The sequence below is a fragment of the Lepidochelys kempii genome, chromosome 11 (assembly GCF_965140285.1).
Source record: "Lepidochelys kempii isolate rLepKem1 chromosome 11, rLepKem1.hap1, whole genome shotgun sequence".
NCBI classification, from domain to species: domain Eukaryota; kingdom Metazoa; phylum Chordata; order Testudines; family Cheloniidae; genus Lepidochelys; species Lepidochelys kempii.
Window position 1 is genome coordinate 71,345,113 of NC_136390.1, and position 17,175 is coordinate 71,362,287.

The window sequence follows — 17,175 nt, forward strand, 5'->3', positions numbered from 1 at the left end:
GGACTCAAGGTTGACTTTGCGGTATTCAGAATGAGTCCCAGTCAGTCAAGTAAACAGAGCGTGATGCTAATGTGGGTAAGAACCTCCTCTATAGAGCTGGCCCTCAGTAACCAGTCATCTAGGTAGGGGAAGATGTGGATTCCCTTCTTCCTGAGGTATGCCATGCGTTTGGTGAAGACTCGATGGGCAGAAGAGAGGCTGAACAGGAGAACTGTGTACTAAAAAATGGTGTTCTACTATGAAGGGAAGGAACTTCTTCTTGTGACTCAGTAGAATGGCCACATAAAAAGAAGTGTCCTGAAGGTCCAGAGCAATGAACCAGTCGTTCTGAGACAAAGCAGGAAGAATAACTCAGAGTATGACCATGCAGAACCTCATGTATTGGATTGATTTTTTAAGTCCGTGACAGTCGACGATAGGCCTCATCCAGTATTTCCTTATACCAGAATCCAAGGGCAGGGAGTATTGGGATCATGACTCAGGTACTCTCATGGAACTTCCTCCATCACACCAAACATTAACAGAGAGCTGACCTGCTTGAAGAGCAGTGTCTCATATGAGGGGGTCCCTGAAGTGGGACAGGAAGGGGTGTGCAAAGGGGGCATGGAGAAGAACTAGATGGTGCAGCCCAATCTGGCAATATTTAGGACTCAGCCAACGGAGGTAATCAAGATACCCAGGCATCATAAAAGCAGGCCAGCCTGTCCTCAAAGGAACCAGACAAGAAGGGTGGAAGAAGAACAACTGGAATGGTGCTCTGAACCAATGAGTCAAAACAGGTGCTTAGCAGGCACCAAGGGAGGGCAAACAGACCAGACAGGCACCGAACTCAAGTGCTTCCTCTTGTAAGACCTGTCCCTCTTCCTGGGGTAGTCTCACTGTTTTCGGGTAAAGGGCTGCACAAAAGGATGCTGCAGCCTGTATAGGTTTTGTTGCTGCACCCCATAGTGATGTCTCTGCATGGACAGCGTGTACATCCTGGAAGACCTTAAGGTAGGCCATGAATCCTTAAAGGAATACAGGGCTTCAAACTTGTCTGAAAACAAGGTTCTGCCATCGAAAGGCAAGTCCTCAATTGCTTCCTGGACATCCAGAATGATCCCCGAGTTTTGGAGTCTGGAAGCCCTCCCTATAGTAATCGCCAAGGACATCGCCCAGGCCATGCTGTCCACAACATCAAGGGTGGATTGAGACCTCTTCCCTTATGCCAAAGACGGAGGACAGCGCCTGTGCCTCTTTGGAGAGGCTCCTGCCTTGGAATGAGAGGCAGATCTCCCTCAGGCTTGGAAAGTGCTGCTGTGGCCCAAGGTAAGCCTAGGTAACAGGTCAGGCTGCATGGCCTGTTCAAGCAGGTTGTGTGTGAGACGAGGGTCCTGCACCACCTGAGTCCTCTTTTTGAATGATATACAGATCTAACAGTGCTCTTCGCCAACACAGAGCAAGCTCTGCATGTGGGGGATCACTGCTGGGAATGGCCACTCCACACGAAGGGCAATGGTTGAAACCCAGTGAGGGCATTACCAGGGAGCACGCTGCAAAGAGTATACTCTATTTTTTTTTTTAAACTAATCCTAACTAACTCAAATTAATTCTTAACTATGGTCAATAGGCTAGGCTAAAAGAATGCATGCAAGGTTATGAAAACCACCACAAAGAACTCCGACTCCAGCTGATGGGCGGTGAGAAGGAACTGAGGGTGGCCTGGATGGTGCCACCTCATATAGCCAGGGGAGGGGCTACATATAAGAGGCATGAGCGCCACCTCTCTACAGCTACTGCTAGGCAAAAGTCTCCATCTCTAGTGTGCGAGGCATGCATGCCCCTACTTGGAATACATGTTTGCATCTACTCAAAGAAGAATCTCAAAAATATCAGTGTAAGAACTTTGGGGAAACAGATGGCTCAGGGCACTCTTACTATACCCACTTAAACTCCACCTCAGTTGCCAGGAAACTAAAGACATTACCAACTTATTCCACCTAAGTCACTTAAAAGCCAATGGATGGTGAAGTGGACACTTACCATATCACAAAACCACCATCACAAGATGAACAAACTGGAAGGCTAACTGAATGGTTATGCGCCTCTCCAAGACATTGTTTCTGTTGGGGTGATCTAATTTTGCAGCGTAGTGGGGAGGTTCGTACTGTTGCCCATAAAGTACTATAATTATTCAGAAAAGAAACTGAAGATTTCAGCCTTTAGGACTATCAATCCAGCACTCTTCATGAACACTGATTCCCCTTTAACAAAGCAAACCCTGCCTCTGTCCTCAGCCAATGAGACATTTCCACAGCACAGTAGAAATATTAAAGTTATCCAGAGCAAAAATAGGGTGTTTTCCTGATCTAACAACCTTAATATGCATAATAATGACACAATTGCTGTTCTGCCATCCTGTGTGTTCTTAGACTAGGATCAAAGAGTTTGCTGTGGGGAACAACAGCATGAAAAGCTAGAGGTGGTTTTATAGCAGTAACACAATTTAGAGCACAGTAAATTCTTAGTTTTTGACTTTTCATAGGATAAACACAAAAATCACCATTAATGACTAAAAATTACAAAGCAAAAGAGGGATGGTTTCTCTGAATCCTAACTACAGGAAGTAAGGACAGCAACTCTTATAATTTGCTCTACTTGGCAAGACAAAGACCTATGTGTAAAGTGTTTTATGAAACTCAAAGCTGCTCGATATAACTAGTGGAAAGCCACTGAACTATGAAAAGTGCTTAAATGAGAAATGGACAAAATAAAGATTGCACTATTCCTTTTATACTGAAAATACCTTGGCCAAGAATGTACTGAATGCCTTCCAAAACAAGGTAGACTTTCACCTCCTTTTTTCCAAGCAAGTGGCTCCTGAAGAGCTAAATGAAGCAGAAGTGATGGATGCCAGGCTCTTTGATATCCGAATTTGTGGACTTTCCACGTTATTGAACAAATTACTCTCTCTAACTCATTGATTTAACTATCAAAATTAAAGAACCCCTGAACAGTAAGCAGCACCAAACAATAGAGAGATGTCAGGGACACAGTTAAACAAGACTCAGCTCACTCAGTCTGACTTTACAATTGCCCAGTGCTTACAAATCAGAGAAAATATAGTTTCAGGTAATAAATAAAATGGACATTTTAACAGAAAGGGGTAGTTACAAGTTATGTTTATTACAGCTGAAATAGTAAAGTGACTGACAATATGTTCCTTACTCTATTTAATAACAACAATAGTACACAACTTTTATTTTGTTTTAATTGCCCTTACTGTGGCAGCACAGACTACTAGGCTCAAGCTAGTAAGTGTCAGGTACATTTTTCAAGTCCTGTGCATAATAAAACCAACTTGTCAAACATTCTAACCAGGCCTAAAGTCCAATTTTAACAGCTGAAATAGAGTTGACTCTAAACAGCTACAAGAGAGAGTTAATTCTCATGTTCTCTATTAACACAATGAAATATTTTCTGCATGGGATCTAGGGATTGAGATGGAAAAGCAATCTCCCTTGCCAACATATATATAAAAATGTTTGTCAGACCAGAAGATTCCAGAGTGAAGCAACTGCAGAAGGAATACTAGGGACAGTGTCCCAGTTTCTCAGTCAGTCATGTAATAATAATGTCCACATAAGTAGAACATTTTTAGTCAGAATAAACATCAGTAATTCTGTATTTGCAAAAAGAAAAGGAGTACTTGTGGCACCTTAGAGACTAATAAATTTATTTGAGCATAAGCTTTCGTGAGCTACAGCTCAGTTCATCAGATGCATTCCGATGAAGTGAGCTGTAGCTCACGAAAGCTTATGCTCAAATAAATTGGTTAGTCTCTAAGGTGCCACAAGTACTCCTTTTCTTTTACCAGTAATTCTGAATCTCTTTCCTAAGACGGCTTTATTTTCAAAGAGTCAAGAAGCATAGCTTTCTTCTCAAGTGCCACACTTTAGTGGTCAATAACGTTTACAGCCAACAACAGAACAATCTGAAATTAGGGATCATCATAGTACAGTGATGACCAAAACATCAGGGACATCACTAATTTGGAGGATTGCCCCTAGTAGACAACACTATGTGCATATGTACAGGGAAACAAATTCACTGAGTGCCAGTGTGCTTGGCACGCTACAAAACAGAGGAAGCAGCAGTCCTTTCCCCAAAAGCATATGTACTATGTACCACAAGGAAAGACATTCTCAGATCAGAAGGAAGATTTTATATGTGGCTTCCTCCTGTCTTAATGACTAGAATAAACACAATGATCATCGTGAGGATAGGTGGCCAGAACTAGCACTAGTGTTATGAGAACCACCTCTTCTCAAAATATATTTACCTGGAGGTTTCAAATTAACAACAATTTGGGTGAGCAACAGCTGCTGGGAAATATTTCTGGAAATCTTGAGAGTATTAATGGGCTATTTCTCCAATTAACTGGACAACCCCACCAACAAGTTCATATCCATGGAAATCTGAAGCAATCAGTGCATGAACAGCAAATCAAACACTGGAGTTGGTAGCAGTCAGCAGAGTGCTTTCTGCCCTCCACTTGTGATTCCTGGCATCTCAAGTTCAGTCCTGCTTCAACAAAGATTAGCATTTAAAACCTCAGATAAAAGATAGCAATTTGCTTGAAATCCATCATGGGACTGTAGGTAGAAAGAGGAAGTTTAATTCATACATATCCAAAATTGGGAATCTGTCTCTCAGAATTGTCCCTAACCCTGAAATGGAGAATAAAAGAACACAAGAATTACATAAGCTAGCAACTGCTAAGCAGCTTGCAAATGAACTGCCAGTAATAAACAGCTAGATTCATTTCAGCTCCAAAGGACTGCATTCTTAGTTTATTGCAGCTCCAGAGATAAAAGGCCACATCCATAAACTGTTCTTATCTCCTAAACCAAAATGTCCTTCATTACTCTATGGAGGTAATTGTGAGGTCTCAGAATTAAAATAGCAGGAGTCAGATTTTGGCTTAGAAACCAGTACATAATTTTTAACACTTACATTCTACAAAAATCTTCATTTATAAAATCCAACTTTCATGGATACAAGATTTATGATGTGTGTCATCGAGTAATTATTATAAATATTTTAATATAACATTTTTCTGCAATATCTTTATGTTGCTCCCAAATGAATTTTTACTATCAAATGATCTGGAAATACGATGTTTGCATTTTAGAGAGATGAGGTAATATCAATTGCTACCTACAACATACAATTAAAAAGAATTTTAAAGGCATTTCCAGGAACTAAAGTTATTTCAACAGCATCTTCATGTATAAAAAGAGTTTGCAATAGAAGCTATCTTTACAACCCTTTTAAAGATGACCTAACCTAAGTTTTTCGTCTTTAAGAGCTTGTAAAGAAAACAATCATGCTATATAAACGTTTCTTGGGCTTCCAGGTACACACTATGTAACTGAGGGACGACCAGGTCTTTGGAGTCTCCTTCCAAGTTAGAATAAGGATGTTCATTGTTTTGGTGACTACAATAACTCTACATCAAGGTAACTTTATATGAACTATTGATAATCCTTAAAAAGTATCCTCAACAACTGGAAATTACAGAAAATGTAAGAAACTATAATTGAAGTGCACTGTCCCTTATTCGTGAGTTTCAAACTCACCCTCATATTGGTCATCATAGAATCATAGAATATCAGGGTTGGAAGGGACCCCAGAAGGTCATCTAGTCCAACCCCCTGCTCAAAGCAGGACCAATTCCCAGTTAAATCATCCCAGCCAGGGCTTTGTCAAGCCTGACCTTAAAAACCTCTAAGGAAGGAGATTCTACCACCTCCCTAGGTAACGCGTTCCAGTGTTTCACCACCCTCTTAGTGAAAAAGTTTTTCCTAATATCCAATCTAAACCTCCCCCACTGCAACTTGAGACCATTACTCCTCGTTCTGTCATCTGCTACCATTGAGAACAGTCTAGAGCCATCCTCTTTGGAACCCCCTTTCAGGTAGTTGAAAGCAGCTATCAAATCCCCCCTCATTCTTCTCTTCTGCAGGCTAAACAATCCCAGCTCCCTCAGCCTCTCCTCATAACTCATGTGTTCCAGTCCCCTAATCATTTTTGTTGCCCTTCGCTGGACTCTCTCCAATTTATCCACATCCTTCTTGAAGTGTGGGGCCCAAAACTGGACACAGTACTCCAGATGAGGCCTCACCAATGTCGAATAGAGGGGAATGATCACGTCCCTCGATCTGCTCGCTATGCCCCTACTTATACATCCCAAAATGCCATTGGCCTTCTTGGCAACAAGGGCACACTGCTGACGCATATCCAGCTTCTCGTCCACTGTCACCCCTAGGTCCTTTTCCGCAGAACTGCTGCCTAGCCATTCGGTCCCTAGTCTGTAGCTGTGCATTGGGTTCTTCCGTCCTAAGTGCAGGACCCTGCACTTATCCTTATTGAACCTCATCAGATTCCTTTTGGCCCAATCTTCCAATTGGTCTAGGTCCTTCTGTATCCTATCCCTCCCCTCCAGCGTATCTACCACTCCTCCCAGTTTAGTATCATCCGCAAATTTGCTGAGAGTGCAATCCACACCATCCTCCAGATCATTTATGAAGATATTGAATAAAACCGGCCCCAGGACCGACCCTTGGGGCACTCCACTTGATACCGGCTGCCAACTAGACATGGAGCCATTGATCACTACTCGTTGAGCCCGACAATCTAGCCAGCTTTCTACCCACCTTATAGTGCATTCATCCAGCCCATACTTCCTTAACTTGCTGACAAGAATACTATGGGAGACCGTGTCAAAAGCTTTGCTTTTGCATCAGTTGCAATTCCTATTGCTTTTCTCACCAGGATGTTCATGTGTAGCAGTAAAGAATTCAGTTATTTTCTTACAAAACTTGCATGTGCTTTTCGTAGATCATGGGCCTCATTTTTAGAGGTGGAATACCTACAGCTCCTGTTGAATTTAAATGGAGTTATGGTGTTAAGTAATCTATGAAAAATTAGGTCCTAGATTAATTCTTCCCACGATCATGCTATTTTATTCACAACTACACAAAGCTCCAATAAAATAATAATGAGAAGCTCCTGCATACAAATTAATATCCTGTGCTAGGTTACTAGGTCTGAGAAGAAATGAAGGAAGTGACACTTTTGAAAGACAGGGAGCATACCATGTATTATCACAATAACATTAACCTTGCTAGATAGTTTGCTACAAAAAACCTTTGGAGTTATTTTGTACACACTGTGGAATTATTTGATAACAAACATTGTAATTGTACACGTGTTTGAAATATGTGAACAGAGTCAAGCTAATAGTTTATTTTTAAGATTCCTTCAAGTTAACTTTGTGTTCCTAAAACAGAATAGATATCTGCTTTTCAAATTAGATTTTTAATGGCATTTCTTTTGCTCACATACAAAAATGTCCACTCTGGATTCTTTTGGCATACAAACCTCCCGCTTCTGTAGGTTTACTGCAGATGCCTAGAGAAAATCCTAACATTATTGTAAAGGGCAAGACTGATATATTACTAATCTTTGATAATGCTCCTTTTTATATTTCACCCACATCAGGAATGAAACAAGTCTACAGTGCACCAGCAGTTAATTTGCACTCCCTACAAAACACTTATTTGGAAACATGATAGTAGGAACACAACTGAAGAATAATGTTCCAGTGTAAACAACTGTTCCATGTTAATTTCAACAGACCTTAAGTTCTTTTAGAAACTGTAATAGTCTGTACCACAGAGGTTTGAAGTTCTCTATTAGCAGTAACCTTCAACACTTTAGAGTTCTATTTTCTTGCCTTAGGGGAAAAAAAGTGTCCAGACCCGCTTAAGTACACTTCTGAATACCAATGCCCTGCAATGGACATTCAGACCTGCTATAGCTTGAACCCAAGCTGCCGAGTTCTAAACAAAAAAACAAAACCACCACCATTTACCGGGTGCAACCTGAGCTCATCAAGATCAAGACAAGATTGGGGGCTTGGGGGAAAAAAGAGGGAAGAGGGTATTTTTATGCTCTAGACCTTGGGTAGCTAATGGTCTAATAATCTAGCTCAGTGGTTCTCAACCAAGGCCACACAGAGGTCTTCGTTGGGTACATCAACTCATCTAGAAATTTGCCTAGTTTTTACAACAGGCTTCATAAAAAGCACTAGTGAAGTCAGCACAAACTAAAATTTCATATAATGGACTTGTTTATACTGCTTTATATAACTATAAACTGAAATGAAAGGACAATATTTATATTCCAATTGTTTATTTTATAATTACTGTATATAGTAAAAATGAGAAAGTAAGCAATTTTTTCCAGTAAGTGTGCTGTGACACTTCTGTATTTTTATGTCCGATTTTGTAAGCTTTTAAGTGAGGTGAAACTTGGGGTAGGCAAGACAAATCTGACTCCTGACAGGGGTTCAGTAGTCTGGAAAGGTTGAGAGCAACTAATCTAGATAAGCGCCATAATTCTCTTGATCTGCCAAATATTACAACTGACATGTACATAAGCCAAGAAGATGCCAGATTTAAGCCAAAATGTATACTCATTTAGCCAACAGTGCTTGGCTTGAGGGGGACAGAAGAGGGGAAAGCATGCCAATACCCGAACATGCAGGATTACCTATCAGTTGTATTACTGTAGCATTCAGTGTTCAGCCAAGACTGAGGCCCTGAGCAGAAAGTTACAAAGGTACAAAGTTACAAATGCCATTCATTTAGCTACTGACTTCAGTCAAGTTAATACAGAGCAACCTCAGAAATTAAAATTTGATTTTTGTCTAAACAGAAAATGTGAAAACCACCACTGCCAGCATCTGGTGTATACTTGAATAGTGCACAAACATTAATCTTTCCCTTTCTCTCTAATACAGCCAGTGACCTTAATACCAGTTCAGTTTTTAATCATCTGGCTGTATCAGTACAGCTGTCATCCAGTCTGCCTGACACAGAACTTCCCCAATAAATAAAAATAAAATCTCTTAACCAACTCATGACAATTCCTAAAATGATTAGAATCCCTTTATCACTTGGATTTTATTTTATCATGACAATGTCTGGACAAAGCCCACTCTCTAATTCAAAAACACAGCTAATCCTTACAGACTAGAAAATTACTGTGGAAATAATATTTTCCAGCCATTATGTTTTAGATCCTGATCTAAACAACTGAGATGTAAACACCCCTAGCTCAAAGTAAGGGTTAGTCAACATAAGCTTCTTGGAAGAAGGGGATTTCTGGGTCAGTGCACTAAAGCAAAAAAATTAATGGTGTAAACTATGGAGTCCAATGAAATTCCCCAAGGTCTCTGACCTAGAGAGATATTTCAGGTAAGAGCTTGTAAGGATAATTGGATCTCAATATCTCATTGTGATTTGCTTTATCATAAGCTCCAGTACAAAAATCTCTCAGGCCCCAGACTCCTGCCTTCTTGGTTGCTTCCTCAACCCTTGAGTGGTTTTGCTTTAGAACACACAAATACATGATTTTTTCTAAAAAGTTACCAAAAAATAAGATGCATATGAAAACAAAAACCATGAGTGAGCTAATGACTAGCTCAATATGCAAAGCAAAGCATCGCAAAATATGGGGCGCACACATACCTCCTGAAGGCAGATGCAAACAACTGTCTAAGTGTCAAAGAGGCCTCCTTTTTTTTTTCAAGTCAAATCTTTGGGCATTTTTTTCCCCCAAAAGCACTAATGTGATTTATGAGCCTAAGTCTTAACTTTCAATGGGACTTAGGTGCTTTTGAAAATTATATGCTTTAGCTCTATGCCTAAACAACAGTTGAGGTGAGAATTGAACTGTCCACTTTAAGGAGTGGTAACTCTGATGCTGGTGATACTTTGAATGACAACATTAACTAATTCAGGTTGTTCAAAGCATGTTAGAAAGGAGCGAAAGTATCAAATCATGCATTTCCCAGAGCTGGTGGGGAGGGGGAAGAGGGCAAGGCAAAGGAATTACCAGGAATGGGCTGGAACCTTTACCAGCGCATGGAGGGATTGCAGGGAGCACAGCTGGTTTAGTTTTCCTGAAGGAGCCTCCCCCACTTAAAGTTGGGAGAACACGATGTAAAGTATCATCACCTAACTTTGGAAAGTAATTTTGCTTTAAAATGTTTTTCTGTCATTGTATTGCTTCAAAAATTTTAGAAATTTGAGGTTGCCACATACTACCTGGAGACAAGCAGCCAATTTCAAAACAAAAGCCACACACAAAAAACATTCAATAAACATTGAATGATCGGTACCAAATTTCCTTTCCCTTACACTGGTGTGGAAGCCATCTATTTTCTTACTCATTATACATGCCTTGTTTTGGTTCAGCATTTTGTCTTAACATATAAAATATATGAACTAAAAAAAAAAATCACGTATGTCTACAAAAATTAGAAATACCAACCCTCCAAAGTAAGATTCATAGAAAGTTGAATTAGATGATACTGAAGCTGCTTTAATAACTTAAGTCCTCTCTACAAAAAAGAAAATGAGATGAAAACATTCCTTCCTGCATATGTTGCTCCTTGTGATGTTTGTTGCTCACCAGTACTTCAACCTCAGATTTCCATAACACCTTGATGAATTAAAATATTATTTGGTGTTTACTAAAAACTGAAGGCAGCAAAACGTAAAGGTTACATTAAGGGTCAAAGTTGAACGGTCAGGAGTCAAAGTCTGCAAAGTTAAGGACTGCCACTCCATTCTTATCTTGACACAGTCTATTTATATACTGGAACTTATTTGACATGTCAGCTCCAAAGCCCTAGCAGCACCCAAAAACAAAGAGGCTGAGTAAAGGACAAAATTAGTTAAATCTGAATTTCTTGGCATTATACCAAGAAGCATCAGCCCAAACTGAAGACTAAATTCAAAATGTGTTTTTTGGAAAGAAGTACTTTGCTGGTAGTAGCAACAACAAATGGAATAAACCACCAACAAAAAAACAACAGCACTGAAACCAAATACACCTTTCTTGAGGAGAAGGATGGAGTTACTGTTGGAGGAAAAACAAAATAAAGATTGTTCTGAATTTAAAAACAAAACACACACACACCCTACTGAGCTGAAAACAGACACTCCAACCTACAAAAATGGGACTCACACAGTAAGCAGTGCATGACATTTAACTATATTTTCATATATATAATACTAAAAGAAAAGGAGTACCTGTGGCACCTTAGAGACTAACCGATTTATTTGAGCATAAGCTTTCCTGAGCTCATGCTCAAATAAATTGGTTAGTCTCTAAGGTGCCACAAGTACTCCTTTTCTTTTTGCGAATACAGACTAACACGGCTGCTACTCTGAAACCTGTCATATATATAATAGAGTAAAACAAACTTTTTAAGTAGGGTAAGAATTAGCCCATTAAGGGTTGCAATTAGTTTTAAAATTTTCACTGACAAGCTTTATGGTATTGGCATTTGGAAAAAAAACTCACTGGAAATTTTGCTTAACCAATAGTGCACATACCTCTTTATAAGACGGATGAAAGTGTCCCTTCCTCTTTACATATTTACACCCAATGTAAGAATGTTGTACTTTCCATACATATCTCTGTACTGTTAAAACAATATAAGTTACATTCTAAGCATTTTGGCATGAAGCAAATACCAAAAGCTGTGTGAAATAAACTAATATCTTTGTTGTGGTTACTTCAAACTTTAGAGGTCAGACCACAAGTTACGGTAGCATTTGCTGCAATCCCACATGGACATATTTAATATTTTATTGATGGAGTGTTCTTATGCATGAAGTTATTATTTGCATACATTACAACTTTGCTATAATGATGTCTACAACCTAAAGCATGCAGCCATTATTTGCACCTGAACTGTTGGGTCACTGGATCTGCAACACTTTGCTATGGATGAAAAATTATAATACTATTTCTTTAAAATAAAAGAACACCTGTATATACTCTGGAAACATTTTTCTATTGCACATGCAAAGAAAAATACTAAAAAACCTCTGACAGTGGAGGTACTTCAGTTGTAGACTATATGTCCATAACCTTTTTTCCTTAATCTCTTTGGTGTATTTTTAGTCTAGTTGCTGATATAATTAATGTAATAGAAAATTTATGATTACCTATTAAAATTCCAGAAGATAGCACTATTGAGAACCAGAAAAATATGATTTTTACACGAATGCTGCATAATTTAAATTCAGGTTGATATTTAATGTTTCTCTTTTTGAGTAGACAATTTATTCCAGGCCAGATTTAAAAAGATGGCCTTACAAACTGCTGTCAGTGTGGGGAATCTATCCCAACTATTCTACTTACTTTCCATGAACTTAATCTGAAAGGTAGTTTACTTTTGTATTCCAAAAAGATTAATAGCAATGAGTCCCAGAAGTTCTCCCTGTTATTTTCTAAGTAAGTTTATAATACTTAACTACTGCAAGCTCTAATTTACATGGAATGTGTAAAAGGAATATTTTACATTGCTGATATCTGCATGGCTTTTTAGCTTCACCAACCATCTATGGACAAACACAGATACTTTGCCTGTCCTCATGATCATACCCTTAAAATAGACTTACCAATACTGGAAGTATTCTAGAACAGACTTAACACAGTTTCTCTAATACTCCAACTGGTCAAAAGGATTTTAAACCACAATACAGCACAGAGTGACCTAGTAACCTATATAAAAAAGTAACACAGGCATTCTTTATCCCCCTTATATAAATGAACAAGCTGCACTTGTGTCACATTCAACTATCCTAGCAGTGAACAAAGCTACAAGAAGGTGTTTCCTCACTCCTTATGCAATCTGCCTTCATCATAAGCGGTTACCTCTTGCACCTGAGTAGAAGGTGGCGGGCAGCGCTGAATAGACACTGGAGCAAAGGAATGAGTGCAACTGGCGATAAGGGTAAGAGGAGCAGCAGGAGATCCAGTGCACGTCTCCTCCTCAGAGGGGTGCTATTATTCACCCTGCGAGTCTCATCCCCAAACATCCCCCGCCCGAAGCTCCCCGACAGACAAGAAAGGGCACCTTTGTGGGGCGAGCCGTTGATGCTCTCGCTGCTGGACTGCACATCCGCCGTGGCTCTCCTGAGGCTGCTGAAGTAGCCCCTGGGCCTGGAGAAGCTGCTCCTGGGTGATCGGCCGCCGGGACTGCCGAAGGGGGTGGAGGTGCCGCCCCTGCGGGTGAAGATGCCGCTGAAGAAGCGAAGCAGCCTGTGCTCGTGGGAGGCGGCGCTGCTCGGGGGGCTGCCCCGGCCCAGGCGCTCGGAGAGCCGCTGCAGATCGCTGTTATCCAGGGTCCGGTTCTTGCCTTTGCCGCGCTCCCAGCGCTCCAGCTCCGAGAGCGGCTCCGCCTTGCTCAGCACCTCGCCCACGTCCAGCGTGTTGCGCTTCTCGGCGCCGGGCGCGGGCGGCTCGGCGCGGGCGGCCGGCGAGGCGGCCGCGGGCCCGGGCGGCGGGGCCAGGCAGCCCGAACTGCTGTGGCGCGTGTCCCGACAGAGAGCCCGCGCCAGGTCCCCGCCGCTCCAGTGCCGGAAGCTGAAGCTCCGCCGCAGCCGGCCCGGCTCCCCCGGCCCCTGTTCAGCCTCCGCCGGGCGGCCCGCGGGGTCGCCCCGCGCTGCGAGCCCGTGCTCCGGGGGCGCCCCGGGGCTCTCGCCGCCGGGCCCGGGGACCGCTCCCAGCGCACACGGGCTCCCCCGCGAGCCCGGCCCCGCGACAGCGCCCCCCGGGGGAGGGCTGCTCCCGCTCCCGCTCCCCGCCGGCCCCGGCCACCTGCGGGGCAGCTCGGGGGGGGAGCGGCGCCCCGCGCGCCTGGCCACCTGCAGCCGGCCCAGCTCCAGCTGCCCGGTGCTCAGGGTCCGGAAGGTGCGGAAGCCGCAGGGACTGGGCGGCTGCTCCTCGGCCTCCTCCTCGGCCTCCTCCAGCAACAGCCCGGCCCGGGGCAGGCTGGCGGAGCCCGGCGGCTGGCCGCCCGCCCGCCGCCGGGGTCGAGACGGCTCCAGGCCGGGGCCGCTGCCCTCGGCTGCCAGCAGCTCCTTCTTCACCATGGTCACCGAGATGCGGTAGACGGTTTTCCGCTGGGGGGTTCCCCGCTGCATCCTCTCGGGGGAGGCGGCGGCGGCGCGCGGCTCGCTGCTGTCCAAGAGGTACATGGCTCCCGCCCCGCTCCTCCCGTCAGGCGGCAGCCGCCGCCAGCCGAGCCATGCCGGGGCCGCCCCGACGAGCGCTCCCTTCGCGGCACAGCCACAGAAACCGCGGCGACGCCAACCAATCCCGCCCCAGCCGAGCTCGGGCGGCCCCAAAGCGAAGTCACTTTGCTGGGCGCAGGGGTTGGCAGGCAGGCAGGCAGGGGATTCACATCACCAACCCTACCCGCCGACCCTCCGGCTCAGGAGGGAGCTGCTCCACGCCGGTTCTCGGCACCGCTAGGCTGGTCTCTCCAAGACATCCATCTATGCAATAACCAGCTCTCTCAGCCGCCCCTAAAATAACTCGCAGCACCGCTTAAAATCCATGTAGTAACTGCATGCATCCTCCTGCAGATCCCGAAATGCATCGCTCAGGAGAAGCAGGGTCTGGTATTCATAGGGTTGGAGCCGAAGCAGCCTGCAAATTTCATTGTTTACAGCGGATTGCACGTTGGCATATTGTGTCCTTTTTGCTGAATAAATCTGCTTATCTTCCCTCTCCTCCGCGCTCCGAATGGAAAATTGCGCAGAATTATCCCTACAATCAACTGCCCCGAATTGAGGCGAGGGAGATGTTTAAAATGAAAACGCCCGCCGCCGCCAATTGCAGGAGGGCCAGAGTAACCCGACCCCCACACAAACATCCCCTCCAACCGCAGTCAGCGCACCGCCGAGTCCCCCCAGCATCAGGAACAGGAGATAGTCCGCACGGTGTTCGGAGAGAGCTCAGCCTCAAGCAGTAGCGGCAGGATTGAAATGCTGGAGTGGATTACTGCTCTTCTGGGGAATGATTAGGCTCGACCCAAACACGCCCATTACACAGCAGCAAGGGCTTCTTTTTTAAAAGTGGAAAGGAGAACCAAACAAGAGATAGAGAAAACATTAGGGGGGTAGCCTGCTAGTCTGGATCTGTAAAAGTAGCAAAGAGTCCTGAGGCACCTTATAGACTAACAGATGTATTGGAGCATAAGCTTTTGTGGGTGAATATCCACTTCATTGGACCTCTTGCCCCAGCCAGATCACTGCTTCCAAAGTGAAGTCACTCATCTAATGGCCCTACAAAATCTCAGACCACCTCCAGTCATTCCTCCTCCACTTGTTGATATCAATATGTTCAGGGATTTAAAAAAAAAACACCTGGAACCTATCATGGCATATGCAGCTTTTCACCTGTTGGTCTCCATTTCTAAACCAGTCCTTGTCAGTGGGTAATGACTGTGTATTACCAAAGACAGCTGATTGGTGGGTAAAATAAGTTGAGTTTGTCACATACTCTCAGTCAACTACCAAGGGCACTAACTGGCATTGAGGATAGTCTCTAAGAAGCCAAAAATGGAAAGGATATCCAGAATGAGCTATATTCTCATCCCTGTAGATGCCACCAGGTCAGGGTTGAAACTCATTGGCAGGTCAAAAACTGTGGGAGAGCTTCCAGTGGTTCTACTCATGGCCTATCTGGTGCATAGAGTGAATTCATTTTCCAGTGCTGTTAAATCTGGCACCCTTCACAAGCAACACACATCTGGGGGGGAAACGGCATAAACTAGAGAAGCTAAGAAAATTTTATTAAAACCAAGAAAGCAAACCAAAGTTTTGCAGATGATAGCCCCTACTGTGCCTTCTTCAAAACTAAATCAAAACAGATGCACCTATTTCAGTGCTACAATAACCTTAGTATTGGGCAAACCGCCTCACCTACATGCAAAAAATTACTGCAACTTCAAACAACGGGATTCTGTATTACAGCCATGACTTGTGTTGTTAATGTCCCCATGCATTGTAACACATCTAACAGATCATTCACTAGTTGGAACTAGGGTGTCCAGATAGCAAGTGTGAAAAATCAGGACAGGAGGTAATAGGCACCTATGTAAGAAAAAGCCCCAAATATCTGGACTCTCCCTATAAAATCGGGACATCTGGTCATCCTAGTTGGAACCCTCTAAAATAACTTCATATGATAGGGTGAATTAAGATCGGTCATCCTTGCCTTTCTATTTAACCTTTCTTTTTGTAACATTATGATTCACTGTATTTTACAGCTCATTTTGCTGCCAGGATAGAGTTTGCACACTTCAGTCACACCAATGCACTCGGATTAAAAAAAAACAAATATTCACAATTTCTACAATCTTTTCTGGGTGGATGTTTGCATCTCTACTCCCATAGCAAGATAAAGTTTTGAAATCTATATGAAGCTTTTCAGAATATTAAAAATGCCACTTCCTCCCCTAAATGGTCATTTACTATAAGTGCAAGTTACAGCACATTTAATCATTTCACTCCGCTATACTGCAAGCCATTATACATTTAACATTTCCAGACTAATATTTCTAGCTTTTCAGGGCTAAAGTAGTCCTGAATCATACAGTATTTGTGAAAGCACACACAATACCTTCACTAGGTAATATAGTGTCACCAAATATTAACATAACTCTAAGAGACAAAGTCAGTAAGGCAATATCTTTTATTGAACCAACTTCTGTTGGTGAGAGAAGCTTCCAAGATTACACAGCTTAAACTACCTCACCCATCTTGCCTCTCTAATATCTTGGGAGGGACCAACACAACTACAACACCACTTCACACAACCTAACAGACATTTTAGTGTTCAGCATCATTGGCTATTGCAAATTCTTCCAAAAAAATAATCCATGCCACAATTTCCACTGTGCTGTACCATGCAAGTAGGTTTCTTACTACAGAGTGGAAGAATCCATTTTTGTCTGTCTTAGATGACTGAATCTTCAGTGGAACTACTTTCAAGCACAAATGAATAGTCTACAAGTGTTCTTTCAACCTCTCTTTAAACACACTATTCTTTTCAAATAAAACACAGTAGTTACATCCCTTGTTGACTGTATATGCCGGCATCTATTCACAAGTCCCACTCCTTCTCCCCACCAGAAAAAAATAGTAGGTCCCAATGGAAAGGATGGCACATGTGAAAAGCTCTGCAGCATAAACATTTAATTACACTTGGAAAGCTGCAGACAGGTTTTGGATTTTGTTACAATAGAATTTATCCTAT

At 42.9% G+C, this 17,175-nt stretch overlaps 1 protein-coding gene across 8 annotated transcripts in view; it reads right to left on the reverse strand.

The window, feature by feature from the left end:
- Nucleotides 1-17,175, reverse strand: part of AGAP1 (ArfGAP with GTPase domain, ankyrin repeat and PH domain 1) — a 694,311-nt gene that overhangs the window by 521,484 nt on the left and 155,652 nt on the right. Inside the window, exons 1-2 of one of the 8 annotated variants that reach the window (XM_073306805.2) lie at nt 13,778-14,868; nt 12,986-13,648 (exon numbers count right to left, since the gene is read on the reverse strand). The exons of 6 other annotated variants lie outside the window; for them this stretch is intronic. In XM_073306805.2, the coding sequence (XP_073162906.1) occupies nt 12,986-13,648; nt 13,778-14,108 (994 nt within the window). In that variant the 5' untranslated portion in view covers nt 14,109-14,868. Of the gene's footprint in view, nt 1-12,985; nt 14,886-17,175 lie in introns of those variants that run through there. One more of the 8 variants, XM_073306798.2, reaches the window with a different exon arrangement.